The 22252-nt window shown below is 33.7% G+C and overlaps 4 protein-coding genes across 4 annotated transcripts; 1 reads left to right on the top strand and 3 right to left on the bottom strand.

Moving 5' to 3' along the window:
- Positions 1-4042: 4042 nt before the first annotated feature.
- Positions 4043-4570, bottom strand: LOC113693297 (aspartic proteinase Asp1-like). The gene has a single exon (XM_027211854.2). The coding sequence runs from the start codon at positions 4568-4570 to the stop codon at positions 4043-4045; it is 528 nt and encodes a 175-aa protein (XP_027067655.2).
- A 1508-nt stretch (positions 4571-6078) lies between these two features.
- Positions 6079-7032, bottom strand: LOC113693296 (aspartic proteinase nepenthesin-2-like). Its single transcript, XM_027211853.1, has 2 exons — positions 6736-7032; positions 6079-6645 (listed from the first exon to the last, which is right to left on the bottom strand). The coding sequence occupies exons 1-2, from the start codon at positions 7030-7032 to the stop codon at positions 6079-6081; spliced, it is 864 nt and encodes a 287-aa protein (XP_027067654.1).
- Positions 7033-8417: 1385 nt separating this feature from the next.
- LOC113693295 (aspartic proteinase nepenthesin-2-like) lies at positions 8418-9370 on the bottom strand. The gene is made up of 2 exons (XM_027211852.2): positions 8985-9370; positions 8418-8796 (listed from the first exon to the last, which is right to left on the bottom strand). The coding sequence occupies exons 1-2, from the start codon at positions 9368-9370 to the stop codon at positions 8418-8420; spliced, it is 765 nt and encodes a 254-aa protein (XP_027067653.2).
- Positions 9371-17947: 8577 nt separating this feature from the next.
- LOC140008805 (uncharacterized) lies at positions 17948-19492 on the top strand. The gene is made up of 2 exons (XM_072053687.1): positions 17948-18082; positions 19268-19492. The coding sequence occupies exons 1-2, from the start codon at positions 17948-17950 to the stop codon at positions 19490-19492; spliced, it is 360 nt and encodes a 119-aa protein (XP_071909788.1).
- Positions 19493-22252: the final 2760 nt, after the last annotated feature.

Raw genomic sequence — 22252 nt, 5'->3', positions numbered from 1 at the left:
AAACACACCAAAACTAACTAATAAAACATACTAAAAACACGTAAAATATATACTTGTCAAATACCTCCACATTTGAACCATTGCCTGTCCTCAAGCAATAAGAAATACCAACCAACAATGATCCAAATTCTTGAAAGTAAACATATATGTACCATTCAACTTCATTTTCTCAAAACAAGGTAAATAACCATTGTGCAATCATCCAGTAATCGTCAAGTACTCATAATATCAAGTAAATGAGAGTCAATTATACCATAATTTTGGCTAGTTCAACTCAATTCTTCATCCTTATCCAATTTTACAAACAAGTAACTTATATGGTTAATAGAATGCTTCCTAAATCCATGATCATCTTCTTATTTAATTTAAAGATGGATTTATTTATATCATATAGCTAACTAATACTTAAGTTGTAAAGTGTCTTTTGACACGAAAATCGACATTTCTAGATGAAGATCGCCGGTTACTCAACATTTCACATACTCAAGTTGCTTTGCATACTCTTAATTCTAGTATCGTTTTACGCGACAGTCGACATTTTTACATGAAGACTTCCGGTTACTAAGTACAGGAACCATTGGAGTAGAATAACTCTTACTCTCTCTCTCTTTTGTTTTGCTTTTTTCTTTCCTTTTTTTATTTTTTTTATTTTTTTGTTTTTTCAAAGTAAGTCCTCAAAAGCATAATCATGAGAAGAGTATTACAATTATTGACCATACTTATCACTTAACTTGTAAAATCAAGTAAAGAGAAGAAATTTCATCAAATTTGCAAAATATCAACATAATTTTCTCCACTTTGCAAGATATACTTTTCTATACATACACAAATTATAATCACATAATATTTATTTCCAAATTAAATGAGAAAAGAAGTATCCAAATCACATATATTTATCTCAAAAATAGAAAGAATTTGAACTACTAATGGTATGTAACTTGTTACCCCTTGGATAAAATCAAAAAAATTTGAAACCTTTTTGAGGCAATTTTGCAAGTTTGGACAAGATTTTGAAAAATTTTGACAGAGTTTCCCCTTAAAACTGGACGAAACTCCCTACCAGCAAACCCAAAAGAAACAACATTTAAGCACAAGAAATATGTCCAATAACATAGCCAAACATAGTAACATCCAACAAACAATTCTCCTCCCTACCCCCCCAACACTTAACATACACATTGTCCTCAATGTATAGGGGAAAGGAAAGAAACAAAAATAAGAACAAATTACTCCCCCAGTTGAGATGGCTGCGGTCCAGTTCAACCTTGAATCACGAGTCATCGACCGATCAACCATCGACAATCAACTATCTATTAAAAACTGCCACAAGTTCCAATATTCAAAGTAAGAAATTCAAGGTAAACATCCCTTGCAAGTTAGAACAAACGACAACAACCACAAAGAAAACAAAATGGAAAACAAAGATAAAGAAAATAAATCCGGTGAAACTTCAGGCGTCACTCTCGTCATCTCACGCGAGAGGCAGAGGAATGCCCAAGTAAGCTTCAATACGCTCAATGCGAGTGTCCATCCTCCCCAACCGGTAATGTCATCCAAGCGAGTGAAAAGCCTTTGCTAGTTGGATTGAGGATGATGCACTAGGAAAGGCAGTGGTAGAGCAGAGGTGGATGGGCTAGCCTTACCGCCACCATGCCGCGCCTTGGAACGCTGCTCCGTAAGTGGATGATGGACAGCTACCACGTCAATACCCATGCTTTGTAGTGAGATAAAAGTTAACTCGGCACTCGGGTGAACTACTTGTTGCGTAATTCCAATTAAATTAACCCCCATCTGTTTGAATACCAATGTGAGTAGGTGAGGGAATGCCAACTTGAAAGAGGTTGTTCGACGTCTTGCTGTTGACCGTATGTAGCTGATGATGATGTTTGACAACGGAATATGGGCATATGAGGTCTTCCGGTTATGGAACATATAATCGAGGAAGTAGATATCACTCTTCTGGACCTCGCTATGGCCCGTTTTCTTGGGGATCACATTATGTGCCATCATATAAATAATGAGATGATGGCAAACGCCAAAAAAGCTAGCAACTATCGTCTCTTTCCTCGAAGAACGGAAAGGTTGGTATTCCAAATCAAACCTTGTCATGGCATGTGATGGATCCTACCTCTTATTGGGAGCGATGAATCCCTTCTTCAAATCGACTGCTGGACCTTGGTCGCGACAACCCAAAATTGCTACCAGACACCGCCGTGACAAGGAGATGTGCATTCCCCGGACCCAAGATTCTACCAATTCGCCACTATGCCGTGCTTTGTTGATGATATTAGCATAAAATTCGCGCACTAGCTCTGGATAGTAGGTGGTAGGCAATCGAAGAATCGGCGCCCAACCCAGTTGGTCAAACGCTTCCGAAATCTGAAATGCAGTCTCGACCTCGGAGCTCACATGCTTTTCGAACAAAAACTCCATGTCATACCACTCCTGGTGTTGTCACATGGAAAACCGTGCGCTATCAAATATCATTGGCTCAGTATGTCGCGCAATTCTCCCCCAATGATGTCGAGGAGCAGGTGGAGGTGAAGGGGATCGCGCATCCTCTTCAGTTTCTTCTACTTGTTCACTATTTTCCATTTCTTCAGTCTCTTCACTACTCGAGAAAGAATCTACCACTTGTTTTCCTCTTACCATAGTACCTAAAAAAATTCAATCAGTCCATATACTATAACATAGCTCACACATTGATAATAATGCATGTAGAAAAGCCAAAATCGACGCAAATAACCATAAGTTCATATCCCTATGCCATAAAGAGTTAATTGAGTATTCAAAAACGTTCGACAATATAACAAGAGAGACATGACTGTAAAATTGTCAAAAATTGCAAACGTTACTAATTTACTCAAAATAGATAACAATTATATTCCAATCAATGAAATTAGCGTTAATCATGATTATAGCAATCAGTAATTAACTACAATACTACGCAATTAACTATAATCATGATTAAACAAAAATTATCCTAATAACTCACAAAATCATCCAAATTTCTCCCTATACATAATGCACATGCTAAAACGTCATCAACCAATCATTTTATACCCTAATCATTGATCACCAATGGCTTAAAAATATTTCACGCCAACTTTCTAATTTTAGCCAAATATAGCAATTTAAAAATTTAAAGAACTATTAATCATCAATTTACTACATTTGAACATGTAAACATACTTAAACAACCTTAAGAAGTATAATAGAGGCTAGAAACAACAATATATATCATCAAAAATTCGGAATTAAAAGATGTTAGAAAACTTAGGAAATTGAAAAATTTGAACATCACATCCTCATCAGCGATTATAAAACATAAAAGAACATCACATCCTCATCAGCGATTATCATCCCAAAGAGCAGCACAATCCATCCTCTCGAAGTTAACTTACATTTCATCATATATTATAATTCCAAATAGCATCACAATTCATCCTCTCGAAGTTAACTTGCATTTCATTCATGTCAAATGATATATAGAAATATTTTTGGAGTTTTACGTCAAGAAGACTATGATCGACACCATTCTCTGCAGCATTCAACACACTTAAACATACCACATCTGGGTATACTTGCTTAAACAACTTCTCTTTATCTAATTCCATTGTTGCTCCATCAAAATGAAATGTTATTGTTGGAACGCCCCTAAAATCCCTAAACAAGTGTCCAATATAGCAAAGCTGATACTTGTCCAAAGAGAAATATTGTCTTTCCAATGAGTCCCATATGTAATCAACAATTGCCTGTTCAACTTTCTCGTATGTAATATTTTGAAGGAAACTCAAATTTGAACCTAAATCAATAATTGCACCGCCACCATTTTTAAAATTATCCATTCTCAAATCCTTTTTGTCAATGCCGAGCATCCTACCCCCAAAGCTAATGCCTTCAAGATTTACGTATTAATGGAACTCCCTTATAATAAGAGGAGTTGAGTTTTCAACTCCTCCGGACTTTTTCCCTATGATCAGTACATTTTTTTTCATCGAATGGATCGCTTAAATTTCCAATACAATAAGAGAACTCACTACTATCCAGTTTGTGAAGCTAATGAGATTCCCGAAGGACCAAGCCCCAAGACACCATTGACCTTGTCTATGTAGCTATTTTTTCTAGTACATCCAAATAACAGATTGTTTAACTCATGCGTTGGTTGGTTGTCAAATGATAAACCGAAAACAAATCTTTCAAATGCAAGATTTTCACGGACAACGACTTCACCCAAATATTTCAATTGATATGAGCACAGATTGGGTGTTGTTTTACATGTCAATGGAGTAGAAGAACAAAGGTCCTCGCACCTCATATTAGCAGAATATGTTGAAAACTCCCCAGGCCAATAGTTTCCATAGAATGTCCTACTGCCGCCTATACCAGGTTTGCAAGGAACCCAAAACAGATTACTACCAGTATCCAACGCAACCAATTGAGCAGCCTCCCGTGAACCAATGTTGAAACCCACAAAAAACACAGGGATTGATGTGTTAACAAAAATTCCAGTCTCGAAATCAATATCATGATCTGAATCATCATTTGAATCATTTGAATCATCTTGCATTGTCCGCTTCAAGTCTTCTTACATTTTCACCTTCAAGTATCTTAAGCGAGATAAGGAAATATGCAAGTCCCTATGTTCAGCAGCATTTGTGTCAAAATAGGGGGAGTGAATAGAGTTATAATGAATCATTTTTGTAACTACCCTACTCCTACTACTATGGTTGGTTCTTGCTATCAAAAGACAGAAAAAAACGACGGTTATGGTGATTAGAAGAAAGCTAGCCATACTTTCTGATTATTATGCAAAGGATTGCTGTAAGCAAATGTGTAAATGTGCAAAGTGTTTTAAAGGATTCTCTCTTCCCAAATTTGTCAGCTCACGTAAAGCAAATGACACATAATCTTAATTTTTAATGTTATTGTCAATCAATCAGCAATAGCCTGCAACTAAAGTTGCTTGTTGTTCGTTGACGATGTAGAGTTGACAAAAGAATTGTATTTAATTACTTGCCCTCACACGATGAAGCACACGTTGCCTTGTAACAATATCAAATGTATCATTATCATTCCTATATAAAAAGTAAGATGAGTCTTGGTAACAGAGAGTGTAAGTGTGAACATATTTTGCTTTTAGTTTTTGTTTTGCCTAAATTACCCTCATGTCTTTTAATTAGGGTTATTACATTTCAATCATGACACTAATAAGAAAAAATGAAAAGTTTCAATAAATTACATCTCAAAAATGTTGGTAATAAAAATTAAAAACTACCTATTTACAACTATATTCACCAATCATTTTCTTCAACTCCAATTATTATGTGTTAAAATTATTTCCAATTATTATATTTTATGTGTGATAGTTAAAGCTAACTATATTTTATATACATATTGGTATAAACATATTTTATACATATTTTATATAATCAGCAAACTAACTGTACTTAAATTCAAATTCTGTGGATGGAATTTTTTGAAACACTCATAGTAGGAAGAGAAAGAACTTATGTAATCCATCTCGAATTCGATTCAAAACCTGAATAGAACAGAAAAATGCTTAAACAATTTGTTGTTGATTATAATGAAAAGGCAAAGGCATTAACAAGGCAGCTTAACCCATTCAAAGTCTTCTTCGGCATTTCCAAGAGCTTCAACATAAAAGAACATCACATCCTCATCAGCGATTATCATCCCAAAGAGCAGCACAATCCATCCTCTCGAAGTTAACTTACATTTCATCATATATTATAAATCCAAATAGTATCACAATTCATCCTCTCGAAGTTAACTTGCATTTCATTCACGTCAAATGATTTATAGAAATATTTTTGGAGTTCTACGCCAAGAAGACTATGATCGACACCATTTTCTGCAGCATTCAATACACTTAAACATACCACATCTGGGTATACTTGCTTAAACAAATTCTCTTTATCTAATTCCATTGTTGCTCCATCAAAATGAAATGCTTTTGTTGGAAAACCCCTAAAATCCCTAAACAAGTGTCCAATATAGCAAAGCTGATACTTGTCCAAAGAGAAATATTGTCTTTCCAATAAGTCTTCTGTGTAATCAACAATTGCCTTGTTCAACTTTCTCGTATGCAATATCTTGAAGGAAACTCAAACTTGAACCTAAATCAATAATTGCACCCCCACCACTTTTAAAATTATCCATTCTCAAATCCTTTTTGTCAATACCGAGCATCCTATCCCCAAAGCTAATGCCTTCAAGATTTACGTAGTAATGGAACTCCCTAATAATAAGAGGAGTTGAGTTTTCAACTCCTTCGGACTTTTTCCCTATGATCAGTACATTTTTTTCATCAAATGGATCGCTTAAATTTCCAATACAATAAGAGAACTCACTACTATCCAGTTGTGAAACTAATGAGATTCCTGAAGGACCAAGCCCCAAGACACCATTGAACTTGTCTATGTAGCTATCTTTTCTAGTACATCCAAATACCAGATTGTTTAACTCATGCGTTGGTTGGTTGTAAAATGATAAACCGAAAACAAATCTTTCAAATGCAAGATTTCCACGGACAACGATTTCACCCAAATATTTCAATTGATATGAGCAGAGATTGGGTGTTGTTTTACATGTCAATGGAGTAGAAGAACAAAGGTCCTCGCACTTCATATTAGCAGAATATGTTGAAGACTCACCAGGCCAATAGTTTCTTTAGAATGTCCTACTGCCGCCTATACCAGGTTTGCACTGAACCCAAAGCAGATTACTACCAATATCCAACGCAACCAATTGAGCAGCCTCCCGTGAACCAATGTTGAAACCCACCAAAAGCACAGGAATTGATGTGTTAACAAAAATTCCAGTCTCGAAATCAATATCATGATCTGAATCATCATTTGAATCATCTGAATCATCTTGCACTGTCCGCTTCAAGTCTTCTTGCATTTTCACCTTCAAGTATCTTAAGCGAGATAAGGAAATATGCAAGTCCCTATGTTCAGCAGCATTTGTGTCAAAATAGGGGGAGTAAATAGAGCTATAATGAATCATTTTTGTAACTACCCTACTCCTATTACTATGGCTGGTTCTTGCTATCAAAAGACAGAAAAGAACGACGGTTGTGGTGATTAGAAGAAAGCTAGCCATACTTTCTGACTATTATGCAAAGGTTTGCTGCAAGCAAATGTGTAAATGTGCAAAGTGTTTTAAAGGATTCTCCCTTCCCAAATTTGTCAGCTCACGTAAAGCAAATGACACATCATTTTAATTTTCAATGTTATTGTCAATCAATCAGCAATAGCCTGCAACTAAAATTGGTTGTTGTTTGTTGATGATGTAGAGTTGACAAAAGAATTGTATTTAATTACTTGCTCTCACACGATGAAGCACACGTTTGCCTTGTAACAACATCAAATGTATCATTATCATTCCTATATAAAAAGTAGGATGAGTCTTGGTAACAGGGAGTGTAAGTGTGAACATATTTTGCTTTTAGTTTTTGTTTTGCCTAAATTACCCTCATATTTTTTAATTAGAGTTATTACATTTCAATCATGACACTAATAAGAAAAAATGAAAAGTTTCAATAAATTACATCTAAAAAATGTTGGTAATAAAAATTAAAAATTACCTATTTACAAATATATTCACCAATCATTTTCTTCAACTCCAATTATTATATGTGTTAAAATTATCTCCAATAATTATATTGTTATGTGTGATAGTTAACGCAAACTATAGTTTATATACATATTGGTATATACATATTTTATATACATATTTTATATAATCAGCAAACTAACTGTACTTAAATTCAAATTCTGTAGATGAAATTTTCCGAAACACTCATAGTAGGAAGAGAAAGAAATTATGTAATCCATCTCAAATTCGATTCAAAACCTGAATAGAACAGAAAAATGCTTAAACAATTTGTTGTTGACTATAATGAAAAGGCAAAGGCATTAACAAGACAGCTTCACCAATTCAAAATCTTCTTCGGCATTTCCAAGAATTTCAACATAAAAGAGCATCACATCCTCATCACAGATTATCACTCCAAAGAGGAACACAATCCATCCTCTCGAAGTTAACTTACATTTCATCATATATTATAATTCCAAATTGCATAACAATTCATCCTCTCGAAATCAACTTGCATTTCATTCATGTTAAATGATTTATAGAAATATTTTTGGAGTTCTACACCAAAAAGACTATGATCAACACCATTCTCTGCAGCATTCAACACACTTAAACATACCACATCTGGGTATACTTGCTTAAACAAATTCTCTTTATCTAATTCCGTTGTTGCTCCATCAAAATGAAATGCTATTGTTGGAAAGCCCCTAAAATCCCTAAACAAGTGTCCAACATAGTAAAGCTGATACTTGTCCAAAGAGAAATATCGTCTTTCCAACGAGTCCCCTATGTAATCAACAATTGCCTTGTTCAACTTTCTCGTATGCAATATCTTGAAGGAAACTCAAACTTGAACCTAAATCAATAATTGCACCCCCAACATTTTTAAAATTATCCATTCTCAAATTCTTTTTGTCAATGCCGAGCATCCTACCCCCAAAGCTAATGCTTTCAAGATTTACATAGTAATGGAACTCCCTAATAATAAGAGGAGTTGAGTTTTCAACTCCTCCGGACTTTTTCCCTACGATCAGTACATTTTTTTCATCAAATAGATCGCTTAAATTTCCAATACAATAAGAGAACTCACTACTATCCAGTTGTGAAGCTAATGAGATTCCTGAAGGACCAAGCCCCAAGACACCATTGAACTTGTCTATGTAGCTATCTTTTCTAGTACATCCAAATAACAGATTATTTAACTCATGCGTTGGTTGGTTTTCAAATGATAAACCGAAACAAATCTTTCAAATGCAAGATTTCCACGGACAACGACTTCACCCAAATATTTCAATTGATATGAGCAGAGATTGGGTGTTGTTTTACATGTCAATGGAGTTGAAGAACAAAGGTCCTCGCACCTCATATTAGCAGAATATGTTGAAAACTCCCCAGGCCAATAGTTTCCATAGAATGTCCTACTGCCGCCTATACCAGGTTTGCAAGGAACCCAAAACAGATTACTACCAGTATCCAACGCAACCAATTGAGCAGCCTCCCGTGAACCAATGTTGAGACCCACCAAAAACACGGGGATTGATGTGTAAACAAAAATTCCAGTCTCGAAATTAATATCACGATCTGAATCATCATTTGAATCATTTGAATCATCTTGCACTGTCCGCTTCAAGTCTTCTTGCATTTTCACCTTCAAGTATCTTAAGCGAGATAAGGAAATATGCAAGTCCCTATGTTCAGCAGCATTTGTGTCAAAATAGGGGGAGTAAATAGAGTTATAATGAATCATTTTTGTAATTATCCTACTCCAACTACTATGGCTGGTTCTTGCTATCAAAAGACAGAAAAGAACGACGGTTGTGGTGATTAGAAAAAGCTAGCCATACTTTCTGACTATTATGCAAAGGTTTGCTGCAAGCAAATGTGTAAATGTGCAAAGTGTTTTAAAGGATTCTCTCTTCCCAAATTTGTCAGCTCACGTAAAGCAAAGGACACATAATTTTAATTTTCAATGTTATTGTCAATCAATCAGCAATAGCCTGCAACTAAAATTGGTTGTTGTTTGTTGATGATGTAGAGTTGACAAAAGAATTGTATTTAATTACTTGCCCTCACACGATGAAGCACACGTCTGCCTTGTAATAACATCAAATGTATTATTATCATTCCTATACAAAAAGTAGGATGAGTCTTGGTAACAGGGAGTGTAAGTGTGAACATATTTTGCTTTTAGTTTTTGTTTTGCCTAAATTACCCTCATGTCTTTTAATTAGAGTTATTACATTTCAATCATGACACTAATAAGAACAAATGAAAAATTTCAATAAATTACATCTCAAAAATGTTGGTAATAAAAATTAAAAACTACCCATTTACAACTATATTCACCAATCATTTTCTTCAACTCCAATTATTATGTGTTAAAATTATCTCCAATAATTATATTGTTATGTGTGATAGTTAACGCGAACTATAGTTTATATACATATTGGTATATACATATTTTATATAATCAGCAAACTAACTGTACTTAAATTCAAATTTTGTGGAAGAAATTTTACGAAACACTCATAGTAGGAAGAGAAAGAAATTATGTAATCCATCTCAAATTCGATTCAAAACCTGAATAGAATAGAAAAATGCTTAAACAATTTGTTGTTGACTATAATGAAAAGGCAAAGGCATTAACAAGGCAGATTCACCCATTCAAAGTCTTATTCGGCATTTCCAAGAGTTTCAACATAAAAGAGCATCACATCCTCATCATAGATTATCATCTCAAAGAGCAGCACAATACATCCTCTCGAAGTTAACTTACATTTCATCATATATTATAATTCCAAATAGCATCACAATTCATCCTCTCGAAGTTAACTTGCATTTCATTCATGTCAAATGATATATAGAAATATTTTTGGAGTTCTACGCCAAGAAGACTATGATCGACACCATTTTCTGCAGCATTCAACACACTTAAACATACCACATCTGGGTATACTTGTTTAAACAAATTCTCTTTATCTAATTCCATTGTTGCTCCATCAAAATGAAATGCTATTGTTGGAAACCCCCTAAAATCCCTAAACAAGTGTCCAATATAGCAAAGCTGATACTTGTCCAAAGAGAAATATCGTCTTTTCAATGAGTCCCCTATGTAATCAACAATTGCCTTGTTCAACTTTCTCGTATGCAATATCTTGAAGGAAACTCAAACTTGAACCTAAATCAATAATTGCACCCCCACCACTTTTAAAATTATCCATTCTCAAATCCTTCTTGTCAATGCCGAGCATCCTACCCCCAAAGTTAATGCCTTCAAGATTTACGTAGTAATGAAACTCCCTAATAATAAGAGGAGTTGAGTTTTCAACTCTTTCGGACTTTTTTCCTATGATCAGTACATTTTTTTCATCAAATGGATCGCTTAAATTTTCAATACAATAAGAGAACTCACTACTATCCAGTTGTGAAGCTAATGAGATTCCTGAAGGGCCAAGCCCCAAGACACCATTGAACTTGTCTATGTAGCTATCTTTTCTAGTACATCCAAATAATAGATTATTTAACTCATGCATTGGTTGGTTGTCAAATGATAAACCGAAAACAAATCTTTCAAATGCAAGATTCCCACGGACAACGACTTCACCCAAATATTTCAATTGATATGAGCAGAGATTGGGTGTTGTTTTACATGTCAATGGAGTTGAAGAACAAAGGTCCTCGCACCTCATATTAGCAGAATATGTTGAAAACTCCCCAGGCCAATAGTTTCCATAGAATGTCCTACTGCCGCCTATACCAGGTTTGCAAGGAACCCAAAACAGATTACTACCAGTATCCAACGCAACCAATTGAGCAGCCTCCCGTGAACCAATGTTGAGACGCACCAAAAACACGGGGATTGATGTGTTAACAAAAATTCCAGTCTCGAAATCAATATCATGATCTGAATCATCATTTGAATCATTTGAATCATCTTGCACTGTCCGCTTCAAGTCTTCTTATATTTTCACCTTCAAGTATCTTAAGCGAGATAAGGAAATATGCAAGTCCCTATGTTCAGCAGCATTTGTGTCAAAATAGGGGGAGTGAATAGAGTTATAATGAATCATTTTTGTAACTATCCTACTCCTACTACTATGGCTGGTTCTTGCTATCAAAAGACAGAAAAGAACGACGGTTGTGGTGATTAGAAGAAAGCTAGTCATACTTCCTGACTATTATGCAAAGGTTTGCTGCAAGCAAATGTGTAAATGTGCAAAGTGTTTTAAAGGATTCTCTCTTCCCAAATTTGTCAGCTCACATAAAGCAAATGACACATAATCTTAATTTTCAATGTTATTGTCAATCAATCAGCAATAGCCTGCAGCTAAAGTCGGTTGTTGTTTGTTGATGATGTAGAGTTGGCAAGAAAATTGTATTTAATTACTTGCCCTCACACGATGAAACACACGTCTGCCTTGTAACAACATCAAATGTATCATTATCATTCCTATACAAAAAGTAGGATGAGTCTTGGTAACAGGGAGTGTAAGTGTGAACATATTTTGCTTTTAGTTTTTATTTTGCCTAAATTACCCTCATGTCTTTTAATTAGGGTTATTACATTTCAATCATGACACTAATAAGAAAAAATGAAAAGTTTCAATAAATTACATCTCAAAAATGTTGGTAATAAAAATTAAAAACTACCTATTTACAACTATATTCACCAATAATTTTCTTCAACTCCAATTATTATATGTGTTAAAATTATTTCCAATTATTATATTCTTATGTGTGATAGTTAAAGCTAACTATATTTTATATACATATTGGTTTATACATATTTTATACACATATCTTGTACATATTTTATATAATCAGTAAGCTAACTGTACTTAAATTCAAATTCTGTGGATGGAATTTTTTGAAACACTCATAGTAGGAAGAGAAAGAAATTATGTAATCCATCTCAAATTCGATTCAAAACCTGAATAGATAAGAAAAATGCTTAAACAATTTGTTGTTGATTATAATGAAAAGGCAAAGGCATTAACAAGGCCGCTTCACCCATTCAAAGTCTTCTTCGGCATTTCCAAGAGTTTCAACATAAAAGAGAGCATCACATCCTCATCATAGATTATCATCCCAAAGAGCAGCACAATCCATCATCTCGAAATTAACTTACATTTCATCATATATTATAATTCCAAATAGCATCACAATTCATCCTCTCGAAGTTAACTTGCATTTCATTCATGTCAAATGATATATAGAAATATTTTTGGAGTTCTACGCCAAGAAGACTATGATCGACACCATTCTCTGCAGCATTCAACACACTTAAACATACCACATTTGGGTATACTTGCTTAAACAAATTCTCTTTATCTTTTTTCATTGTTGCTCCATCAAAATGAAAAGCTATTGTTGGAAAGCCCCTAAAATCCCTAAACAAGTGTCCAATATAGCAAAGCTGATATTTGTCCAAAGAGAAATATTGTCTTTCCAATGAGTCCGCTATGTAATCAATAATTGCCTGTTCAAGTTTCTCGTATGCAATATCTTGAAGGAAACTCAAACTTGAACCTAAATCAATAAATGCACCCCTACCACTTTTAAAATTATCCATTCTCAAATCCTTTTTGTCAATGCCGAGCATCCTACCCCCAAAGCTAATGCCTTCAAGATTTACGTAGTAATGGAACTCCCTAATAATAAGATGAGTTGAGTTTTCAACTCCTCCGGACTTTTTCCCTACGATCAGTACATTTTTTTCATCAAATAGATTGCTTAAATTTTCAATACAATAAGAGAACTCACTACTATCCAGTTGTGAAGCTAATGAGATTCCTGAAGGACCAAGCCCCAAGACACCATTGAACTTGTCTATTTAGCTATCTTTTCTAGTACATCCAAATAACAGATTGTTTAACTCATGCGTTAGTTGGTTGTCAAATGATAAACCGAAAACAAATCTTTCGAATGGAAGATTTCCACGGACAACGACTTCACCCAAATATTTCAATTGATATGAGTAGAGATTGGGTCTTGTTTTACATGTCAATGAAGTAGAAGAACAAAGGTCCTCGCACCTCATATTAGCAGAATATGTTGAAGACTCCCCAAGCCAATAGTTTCTATAGAATGTCTTACTGCCGCCTATACCAGGTTTGCAATGAACCCAAAGAAGATTACTACCAGTATCCAACGCAACCAATTGAGCAGCCTCTCGTGAACCAATGTTGAGACCCACCAAAAACACAGGGATTGATGTGTTAACAAAAATTCCAGTCTCGAAATCAATATCATAATCTGAATCATCATTTGAATCATCTGAATCATCTTGCACTGTCCGCTTCAAGTCTTCTTGCATTTTTACCTTCAAGTATCTTAAGCGAGATAAGGAAATATGCAAGTCCCTATGTTCAGCAGCATTTGTGTCAGAATAGGGGGAGTGAATAGAGTTATAATGAATCATTTTTGTAACTATCCTACTCCTACTACTATGGCTGGTTCTTGCTATCAAAAGACAGAAAAGAACGACGGTTGTGGTGATTAGAAGAAAGCTAGCCATACTTTCTGACTATTATGCAAAGGTTTGCTGCAAGCAAATGTATAAATGTGCAAAGTGTTTTAAAGGATTCTCTCTTCCCAAATTTGTCAGCTCACATAAAGCAAATGACACATAATCTTAATTTTCAATATTATTGTCAATCAATCAGCAATAGCCTGCAACTAAAGTCGGTTGTTGTTTGTTGATGATGTAGAGTTGGCAAGAAAATTGTATTTAATTACTTGCCCTCACACGATGAAACACACGTCTACCTTGTAACAACATCAAATGTATCATTATCATTCCTATATAAAAAGTAGGATGAGTCTTGGTAACAGGGAGTGTAAGTGTGAACATATTTTACTTGTAGTTTTTGTTTTGCCTAAATTACCCTCATGTCTTTTAATTAGAGTTATTACATTTCCATCGTGACACTAATAAGAAAAAATGAAAAGTTTCAATAAATTACATCTCAAAAATGTTGGTAATAAAAATTAAAAACTACCCATTTACAACTATATTCACCAATCATTTTCTTCAACTCTAATTATTATATGTGTTAAAATTATCTCCAATTATTATATTCTTATGTGTGATAGTTAAAGCTAACTATATTTTATATACATATTGGTATTGAAAAAAATCATGATTAACAAGAAGGCAAAACGTTATAAACATTTATGAGAAAATGAAAGGTTTAATTCATGATTAAATTCACTATATTATGTCGAACTGACAAGGAAAACTTCAAAAAATTTGTTGATAGTTATAAAAATATATATAACAGAAAAAGTTTACAACTATTGAAATTGATAAAAATCTGTTGTATCCAAATCATAATGTTTTGGTATGTATTTTGCTCAGGTTTTGTTGTATATATTGGTTTGACAAAATATAAAAAATTTCCTCTTCTTATTGTCACAATCCAAATAAAATATGTAACAGCTTAGTTTAGAGTTCATCAAAATTTCCTCTTCTTCCATCTTCAGAGTTCAATAAACTTTTAATTATTTTGTATATAATAAAATTTTTTTACAACTAACGCTTGTAAAATTTTATTTATCATATGGTTTCTAAGTTAATATTCAACAACTTAGTTTAAATATGATAATCTTCCATCTTCAAAGTTTTTATAACTATAGAATGTACAATAAACTTTTAATTACTTTGTACACTATAAACATATTGTACCATTACCAAATGCTTAATTTTGTTCATTATATAGTTTCTTAGTTTATATTATGCCAATAATTAAAGTTTTGCACAAAAAATTTAACATATTAAAAGTTTTATATCTTGAAAAAATATATTCACATTCAAAGCATGTGAGTTATTACTAGGACCATCAAATATGGCCAACATTAAGAGAAATTCCCAAATTTATGATGAAATTTATAATTTTTCTGCAAAGGAGGCTTTTTGTGCGTGGGATTCCGCCAAGTGGTTTTCGCGTTTGCCAAGTGCGAACTCAAGAAACTCACATTTGTCAAATGCAATGTCTCCTTAAATTTTTGACACACAAAAGCCAAAAAAAAAAAATCACTTCAAACCTCGCATTCAAGAAATGCGAGGTTGCCAACCTCGCGTTTGTTAAATGTAACGTATGCAATTTCTAAAACCTTTTATCTTTTGAACATTAATAAATTCATGCTCATGTATTTTTATTTATTTTTTGTTAAAAGCTAAGCAGATTTTTTCATGCTCATGATTTACATATTTTCTTTGTTTTGGCCCAACAAAAGGGTCAACATTCTCCAAACGAAACTAGAAAGTTTTCAGAAGGAGGCTGAGGTGAAAGAGAAGATGTACCTAGATGCCATTGACGTAAAAAAAAAATGTTTGGTTGATGAGTTTTCAGATTTTTGGATCCTATATCTAAATCAGTTTTTGAATGACTTATATTCAAGACTAACATGTGCGTTTCTCTAAAAATGAGTCGGTGTAAACTTCACAGCATACTAAAGTCTGTTGAGAAAAACAAAAAAAAAAATTTAGGAACCGTGAAATTTAGAAATTTTTTACTCTAAGATTTTTACTCTAGTTTTTACTGCATCATTTACAAATTAATTGTAATATGTATGTATGACTTGATGGTAATTTAATATTTAAAAAAATTTTAATCAATGTTGATCGTGTCCTCAACTGCTTCTAATTGTGTAAAAGTTAATTTTAAAAAATCAGAATAAAAAATACCCAAAAAAATCTTATTTTTAATCTTTTTTAGGGTGAACAAATTATGTAGCACGTTTGTGCTGAAAAGCTATGCTGTTTGTATAGTTGGGCTGTTGCACTAGCACGGATCTGTTCAGCTTTCTATCAAAATGACGAAATTCCCCTTAGACCAAACTATTCTATCTATTAAATAAATACAATCTAAGGCAACTTTTCATCAAAACTTCATCTTTTTATAACCATCTTCAAATGCATCAAAAACGATGCCAGTTATTCCTCATTTTGGTGGCATGAAAGTTCTTCCTAATTTTGATGGCATGACTTAAAAAGTTGTTGGTATCTCTAAAAAGTTTGGAAAAGAAGTGGTATCTAGTCCTAATGTGATAGGGTTCTGTGCAAGCGATACCCTTTCTATTTTGATAGCTGTGAAACAAATGGAACAAGCAAGAAATACTAATGAGCAGAATGAGTTAAACCATGATGATAGATGTAGAGAGGTGAAAAAGACTGTCAGAAAGAATGAAAGAAAGGTTATACTGGCAGTAAAAAAAGTGGTTGCTTAGCCCACCAAAAATTTGCAGGAGTTGATGAAAATCCATGACAAACAATACTCATCTTCTTGGTTTTGGACAGACAAAAGGGTCAACCTTCTCCAAGCGAAACTAGAAAGTTTTCAGAAGGAGGGTGAGGTGAAAGAGAAGATGTACCTGGATGCCATTGAGGTAAAAAAAATGTTGGGTTGATAAGTTTTCGAATTTTTGGATCTTATACCTAAGTCAGCTTTTGAATGACTAAGATTTGAGACTAACACATGTGTTTTTCTAAGAATGAGCTAGTGTAAACTTCACCTCATGCTAAAGTCCAGTGAGATAAAGCACAAAAAAAAAAAATTAAGAACCATGAAATTTAGAAATTTTTGGTTCTAAGAATTTTACTCTAGTTTTTTTTACATCATTTACAAATTAATTATAATGTGTATTTATGACTTGATGGTAATCTAATATTTTAAAAAAATTAATTGATGTTGATCGTGTCCTTAACTGCTTCTAATTGTGTAAAAGTTAATTTTAAAAATCAGAATAAAAAAGCACCAAAAAATCTTATTTTTAATCTTTTTTTATGGTGAACAAATTAAGTAGCAATTTTGTACAGAAAGGTTTTGTTGTTTGTACAGCTCAACTATTGCACTAGCACGGATCAGCTCAGCTTCCTATCAAAATGACAAAATCCCCCTTAGACCAACCTATTCTATCTATTAAATAAATACAACCCAAAGCAACTTTTCACCAAAATTTCATCTTTTTACAATCTTTTTCAAACACATAAAAAATGATGCTAGTTCTTCCTGATTTTGGTTCCATGAAAGTTCTTCCTCATTTTGGTGGCATGGCTCAAAAGGTTGTTGGGATAGCTAAAAAGTTTGAAAAGGAGGTGGCTTCTAGTGCTAATGCGATAGGGTTTTGTGCTAGCAATACCCTTTCTATTTTGATAGTTGTGGCACAAATGAAACAAGTAAAGAATGCTGATAAGCAGAATGAGTTAAATCATGATGAATGATGTAGGGAGATGAAGAAAACTGTTAGAGAGAGTGAAAGAAATGTTATACTAGCAATCAAAAAAGAGGCTGCTTAGCCCATAAAAAATTTGAAGGAGTTAATGAAAACCCGTGACAAACAATACTCATCTTCTTGGTTTTGGACCGACAAAAGGATCAACCTTCTCCAAGCGAAGCTAGAAAGTTTTCAAGTGGAGGCTGAGGTGAAGAAGAAGATGTACCTGGATGCCATTCCGGTAAAAAAAAAAATGTTGGGCTGATGAGTTTTTGGATTTTTGGATCTTATACCTAAGTCAGCTTTTGAATGATTTAGATTCTAGACTAACACATGTGTTTTTCAAAGAATCTCAGGGAGGATTTGTGTTACTTCTTTATATCGTGTTTATAGCGTTGAAAAAAGGAAGAAACAATCTAGCTTTGTCTGTAGCATGTTGATTTCTAAAAGTTCCCAACACCTTTTTTCCTCTCCATTTCACTTTTAATAGTGTTTTGATTGGACTAAGATTACTGGATCGATTTTGATGCTTCGAGTGTTTGTTTATATTTTGCATTTGTTGGGATATTCATATGGCAGATTTAGTGCTTATTTGGGTTTACTGAACATTAATTGTTCCCTTAATCAGTGGTTTTATTTTGTCTCATGGGCTGTTCATTTTAGGGGTTGGCTAATATGATTTTGGACATTGACGTACAAGATCATGGAAATAAAAGCACACTTAGAGGAGGTACGTATCCATTTTCTTACAACTAGAATATGTTAGGAAATTGGCTAAAAATTTTTTAGATAGGTTTCTTGTTTTGTGTGGAAGTAACTTGTTTCCTAATTGATTTTAGTTACTTGAAATAGTAGCCAAGAAATATTCTATTAAATTTAGAATTAGAAGTTATTTCCTACAAATGTAGGGATTAGAATTGGTTTTCTATTGTTATTTGAGTTTTGGCCAAATAATGTTCCCTATAAATAGGTGGATTGACATACTACAAAGATATACACAAGGGCACACAAGAGGGTATCATGTAACCTTATACATGGGGTAAGAGAGGGTTCTTAAGAGATGAGAGATGATATACAAGAGTTGGGTTTGGATTCAAGTTATATTCTTATGTAGGTTTTCTCTCATAATAAATTACGGGTTTCTCTCTGTGGACGTAAGCTCAATGACTCCACCGAACCACGTTAAATATTATGTGTCGTTTATCTTTCATGCTTGTGGCTTGTTTGCTCATTAAATTATTGTGTACTTGACATTTCAATAGTTATTTGTTCCACGTTTGAATCCTAACAGAATATACTGGATTGGAATATATGTGACTATTATTGTTGTTTTAGTATTATGTGAATGGATTGGAATATATGTGACTATTATTGTTGTTTTAGTATTATGTGAATAGATCTGACTATGATGTGATACTATATGAAGGTGCTTCAGTCTATGGGGGTTGAAAAATTCACCCCCAAGGTGGGTGAACAACTTGACACGGAAAAATGTTCCGTCATTCATCTTGTACCAGATCTAAAGAATTCTTCGGGCATGATAGTTCAAGTTCTTGAGGAGGGATACATTTGCAATGGGCGGATTCTTAGACGCGCAAAGGTAGGAGTCTCGCGTGCTGTGGAGACCAGGGGAAGAAGCAAAAATGCATGAGTGAGATTATGTGAGATTATGAGATATGACTGCTATAGTATGTTTTAGACTCCACTTTATAGTATGTTCTACTTTTGAGACATTTTGCAAGTTCGTAAAGTTGCAAAAACTAGTTTCATTTCATGGTTGATGTACTTTATCAATGGTAATTAGGTAATGTGGATAATATCTGCTTCCGTGATTGCCAAGAAAATCAAATTTTGTGCTATATAATCAACATGCAATCCCCAATATTTGCTTCCCTAGATAATGATGCTACAAAAAATGGGATCTTGTGCTATATAATCTGCATGTTATCGTTACTTCGTTCTTGATTTCCTGCTTCACAATGTGATTGATTAAATGCGATGAAGTATCACAACAGCAATTTTTTCTCCTTTTGTTTCTTTCAACTTGGTCACCTTCTTTCTTTTAATCTCAGACTCTTATCTCTAATCTTTAGATGTTTCTCTTCACTTTTAACTTCTTTTATTTTACTTCTGGTCCAAATATAGCAATCTAGGTTCAAAGATACTGCAGAAAAGAAACCCAGTTTTATTGCGGCTGCATTGCACTTATTGTAATGGACACTCTTTTTTTTTTCCTTTTTTTTTGTTCTTTTTATTTCTTTCCACTCTCAGACTCTTTATCTCTAGATGTTTGCCTTCTTTTTCAACTTCTTTTATCTTACTTCTGGTCCAAATATAGCAATCTAGGTTCAAAGATATTGCAGAAACCCAGTTTTATTGCGGCTGCAGTGCACTTATTTTATTTGAGACCTCTTGCCGTGTTTTTCCCCTTTTAATCTCAGACTCTTATCTCTAGATTTCAAAGAATCGATATTGCAAAAATCATCTAAGATTTGTCTTCAATTTCTTCGAGCCATGGCTATAGAATGGCCCACCCTAAAGCCCATGTCCAAGATGGGCGGAGTCTCGACCTGAATCTTTTTAGTGCGGATCACGACACTGGGCCTAAGAGTACGAATGTTGAATGCGCCAAGTCGGGGTTTACCAAAGCCCGATTCAGCAAGTCTAACAACTCGAATTTATCAAATATAGAGTCTCTCTATAGGCTAACAAAAATTTATATCCGAATTTAGAGTCTTTATTCGATGGGAAAAAGTTTATCAACTAAAAATGATCACTGTATAAAAAGTTGATCCTTGTAATTTATAAATGATCACTATGTAAAAAATGTAAAATATTAATCCTTATACTTTATATTTTATAGCGAACAGCTTGTCATGAAACTAGAACCATGATGAAAAATGTACAAAGGTGAAAAAGAATGTCAGAGAGAGTGAAGAAAAGGTTATAATGCCAATCAAAAAAGAATCTGCTCAGCCACCCAAAAACTTTAAGGAATTGATGAAAATCCATGACCAACAATACATATTTTCTTGGTTTTGGCCCAACAAAAGGATCAACCTTCTCCAAACGAAACTAAAAAGTTTTCAGGAGGAGATTGAGGTGAAAGAGAAAATATACCTGGATGCCATTGACGTAAAAAAAAAATTTTGGGTTGATGAGTTTTCAGATTTTTGGATCCTATATCTAAGTCAGCTTTTGAATGACTTAGATTCAAGACTAACATGTGCGTTTCTCTAAAAATGAGCTGGTGTAAACTTCACAGCATGCTAAAGTCCGTTGAGAAAAACAAAAAAAAATTAGGAACCGTGAAATTTAGAAATTTTTTGTTCTAAGATTTTTACTCTAGTTTTTATTGCATCATTTACAAATTAATTGTAATATGTATGTATGACTTGATGGTAATCTAACATGTAAAAAAATTTTAATCAATGTTGATCGTGTCCTCAACTGCTTCTAATTGTGTAAAAGTTAATTTTAAAAAATCAGAATAAAAAATACCCAAAAAAATCTTATTTTTAATCTTTTTTAGGGTGAACAAATTATGTAGCACGTTTGTGCTGAAAAGCTGTGCTGTTTGTACAGTTAGGCTGTTGCACTAGCACGGATCTGCTCAGCTTTCTATCAAAATTACGAAATCTCCCTTAGACCAAACTATTCTATCTATTAAATAAATACAACCTAAGGCAACTTTTCATCAAAACTTCATCTTTTTATAACCATCTTCAAATGCATCAAAAACGATGCCAGTTATTCCTCATTTTGGTGGCATGAAAGTCCTTCCTCATTTTGATGGCATGATTTGAAAAGTTGTTGGTATCTCTAAAAAGTTTGGAAAAGAAGTGGTTTCTAGTCCTAATGCGATAGGGTTCTGTGCTAGCGATACCCTTTCTATTTTGATAGCTGTGAAACAAATGGAACAAGTAAGGAATGCTGATAAGCAGAATGAGTTAAATCATGATGAAACATATAGAGAGATGAAGAAGATTGTCAGAGAGAGTGAAGGAAAGGCTTTACTCGCAGTCAAAAAAGAGGTTGCTCAGCCCACCAAAAATTTTAAGGAGTTGATGAAAATTCATGACCAACAATATATATCTTCTTGGTTTTGACTCGAATAAACGGTCAACTTTCTCCAAGCGAAACTAGAAAGTTTTCAGAAGGAGGCTGAGGTGAAGGAAAAGATGTACCTGGATGTCATTGAGGTAAAAAAAATATTGGGTTGATGAGTTTTTGAATTTTTGGATCTTATACCTAAGTCAGCTTTTGAATGACTTAGATTCAAGACTAACATGTGTGTTTTTCTAAGAATGAGGTGGTGTAAACTTCACAACATGCTAAAGTCTGTTGAGAAAAATCACAAAAAAAAAATTTAGGAACCGTGAAATTTAGAAATTTTTTGTTTTAAGATTTT

The sequence above is a fragment of the Coffea arabica genome, chromosome 6c, assembly GCF_036785885.1.
Source record: "Coffea arabica cultivar ET-39 chromosome 6c, Coffea Arabica ET-39 HiFi, whole genome shotgun sequence".
NCBI lineage: Eukaryota > Viridiplantae > Streptophyta > Magnoliopsida > Gentianales > Rubiaceae > Coffea > Coffea arabica.
Note: the sequence above shows the minus strand (reverse complement) of the source record. Positions and strands in the feature narration are given on the sequence as shown.

Coding starts and splice junctions, on each gene's coding strand:
- LOC140008805 (XM_072053687.1), top strand. CDS start 17,948: ATGAAAACCCGTGACAAACAATACTCATCTTCTTGGTTTTGGACCGAC. Junction 18,083..19,267: donor TGTACCTGGATGCCATTCCG/GTAAAAAAAAAA, acceptor TACTATATGAAG/GTGCTTCAGTCTATGGGGGT.
- LOC113693295 (XM_027211852.2), bottom strand. CDS start 9,370: ATGATTCATTATAACTCTATTTACTCCCCCTATTTTGACACAAATGCT. Junction 8,797..8,984: donor ACATATTCTGCTAATATGAG/GTGCGAGGACCT, acceptor TGGATGTACTAG/AAAAGATAGCTACATAGACA.
- LOC113693297 (XM_027211854.2), bottom strand. CDS start 4,570: ATGCAAGATGATTCAAATGATTCAAATGATGATTCAGATCATGATATT.
- LOC113693296 (XM_027211853.1), bottom strand. CDS start 7,032: ATGATTCATTATAGCTCTATTTACTCCCCCTATTTTGACACAAATGCT. Junction 6,646..6,735: donor TTGGTAGTAATCTGCTTTGG/GTTCAGTGCAAA, acceptor GCTAATATGAAG/TGCGAGGACCTTTGTTCTTC.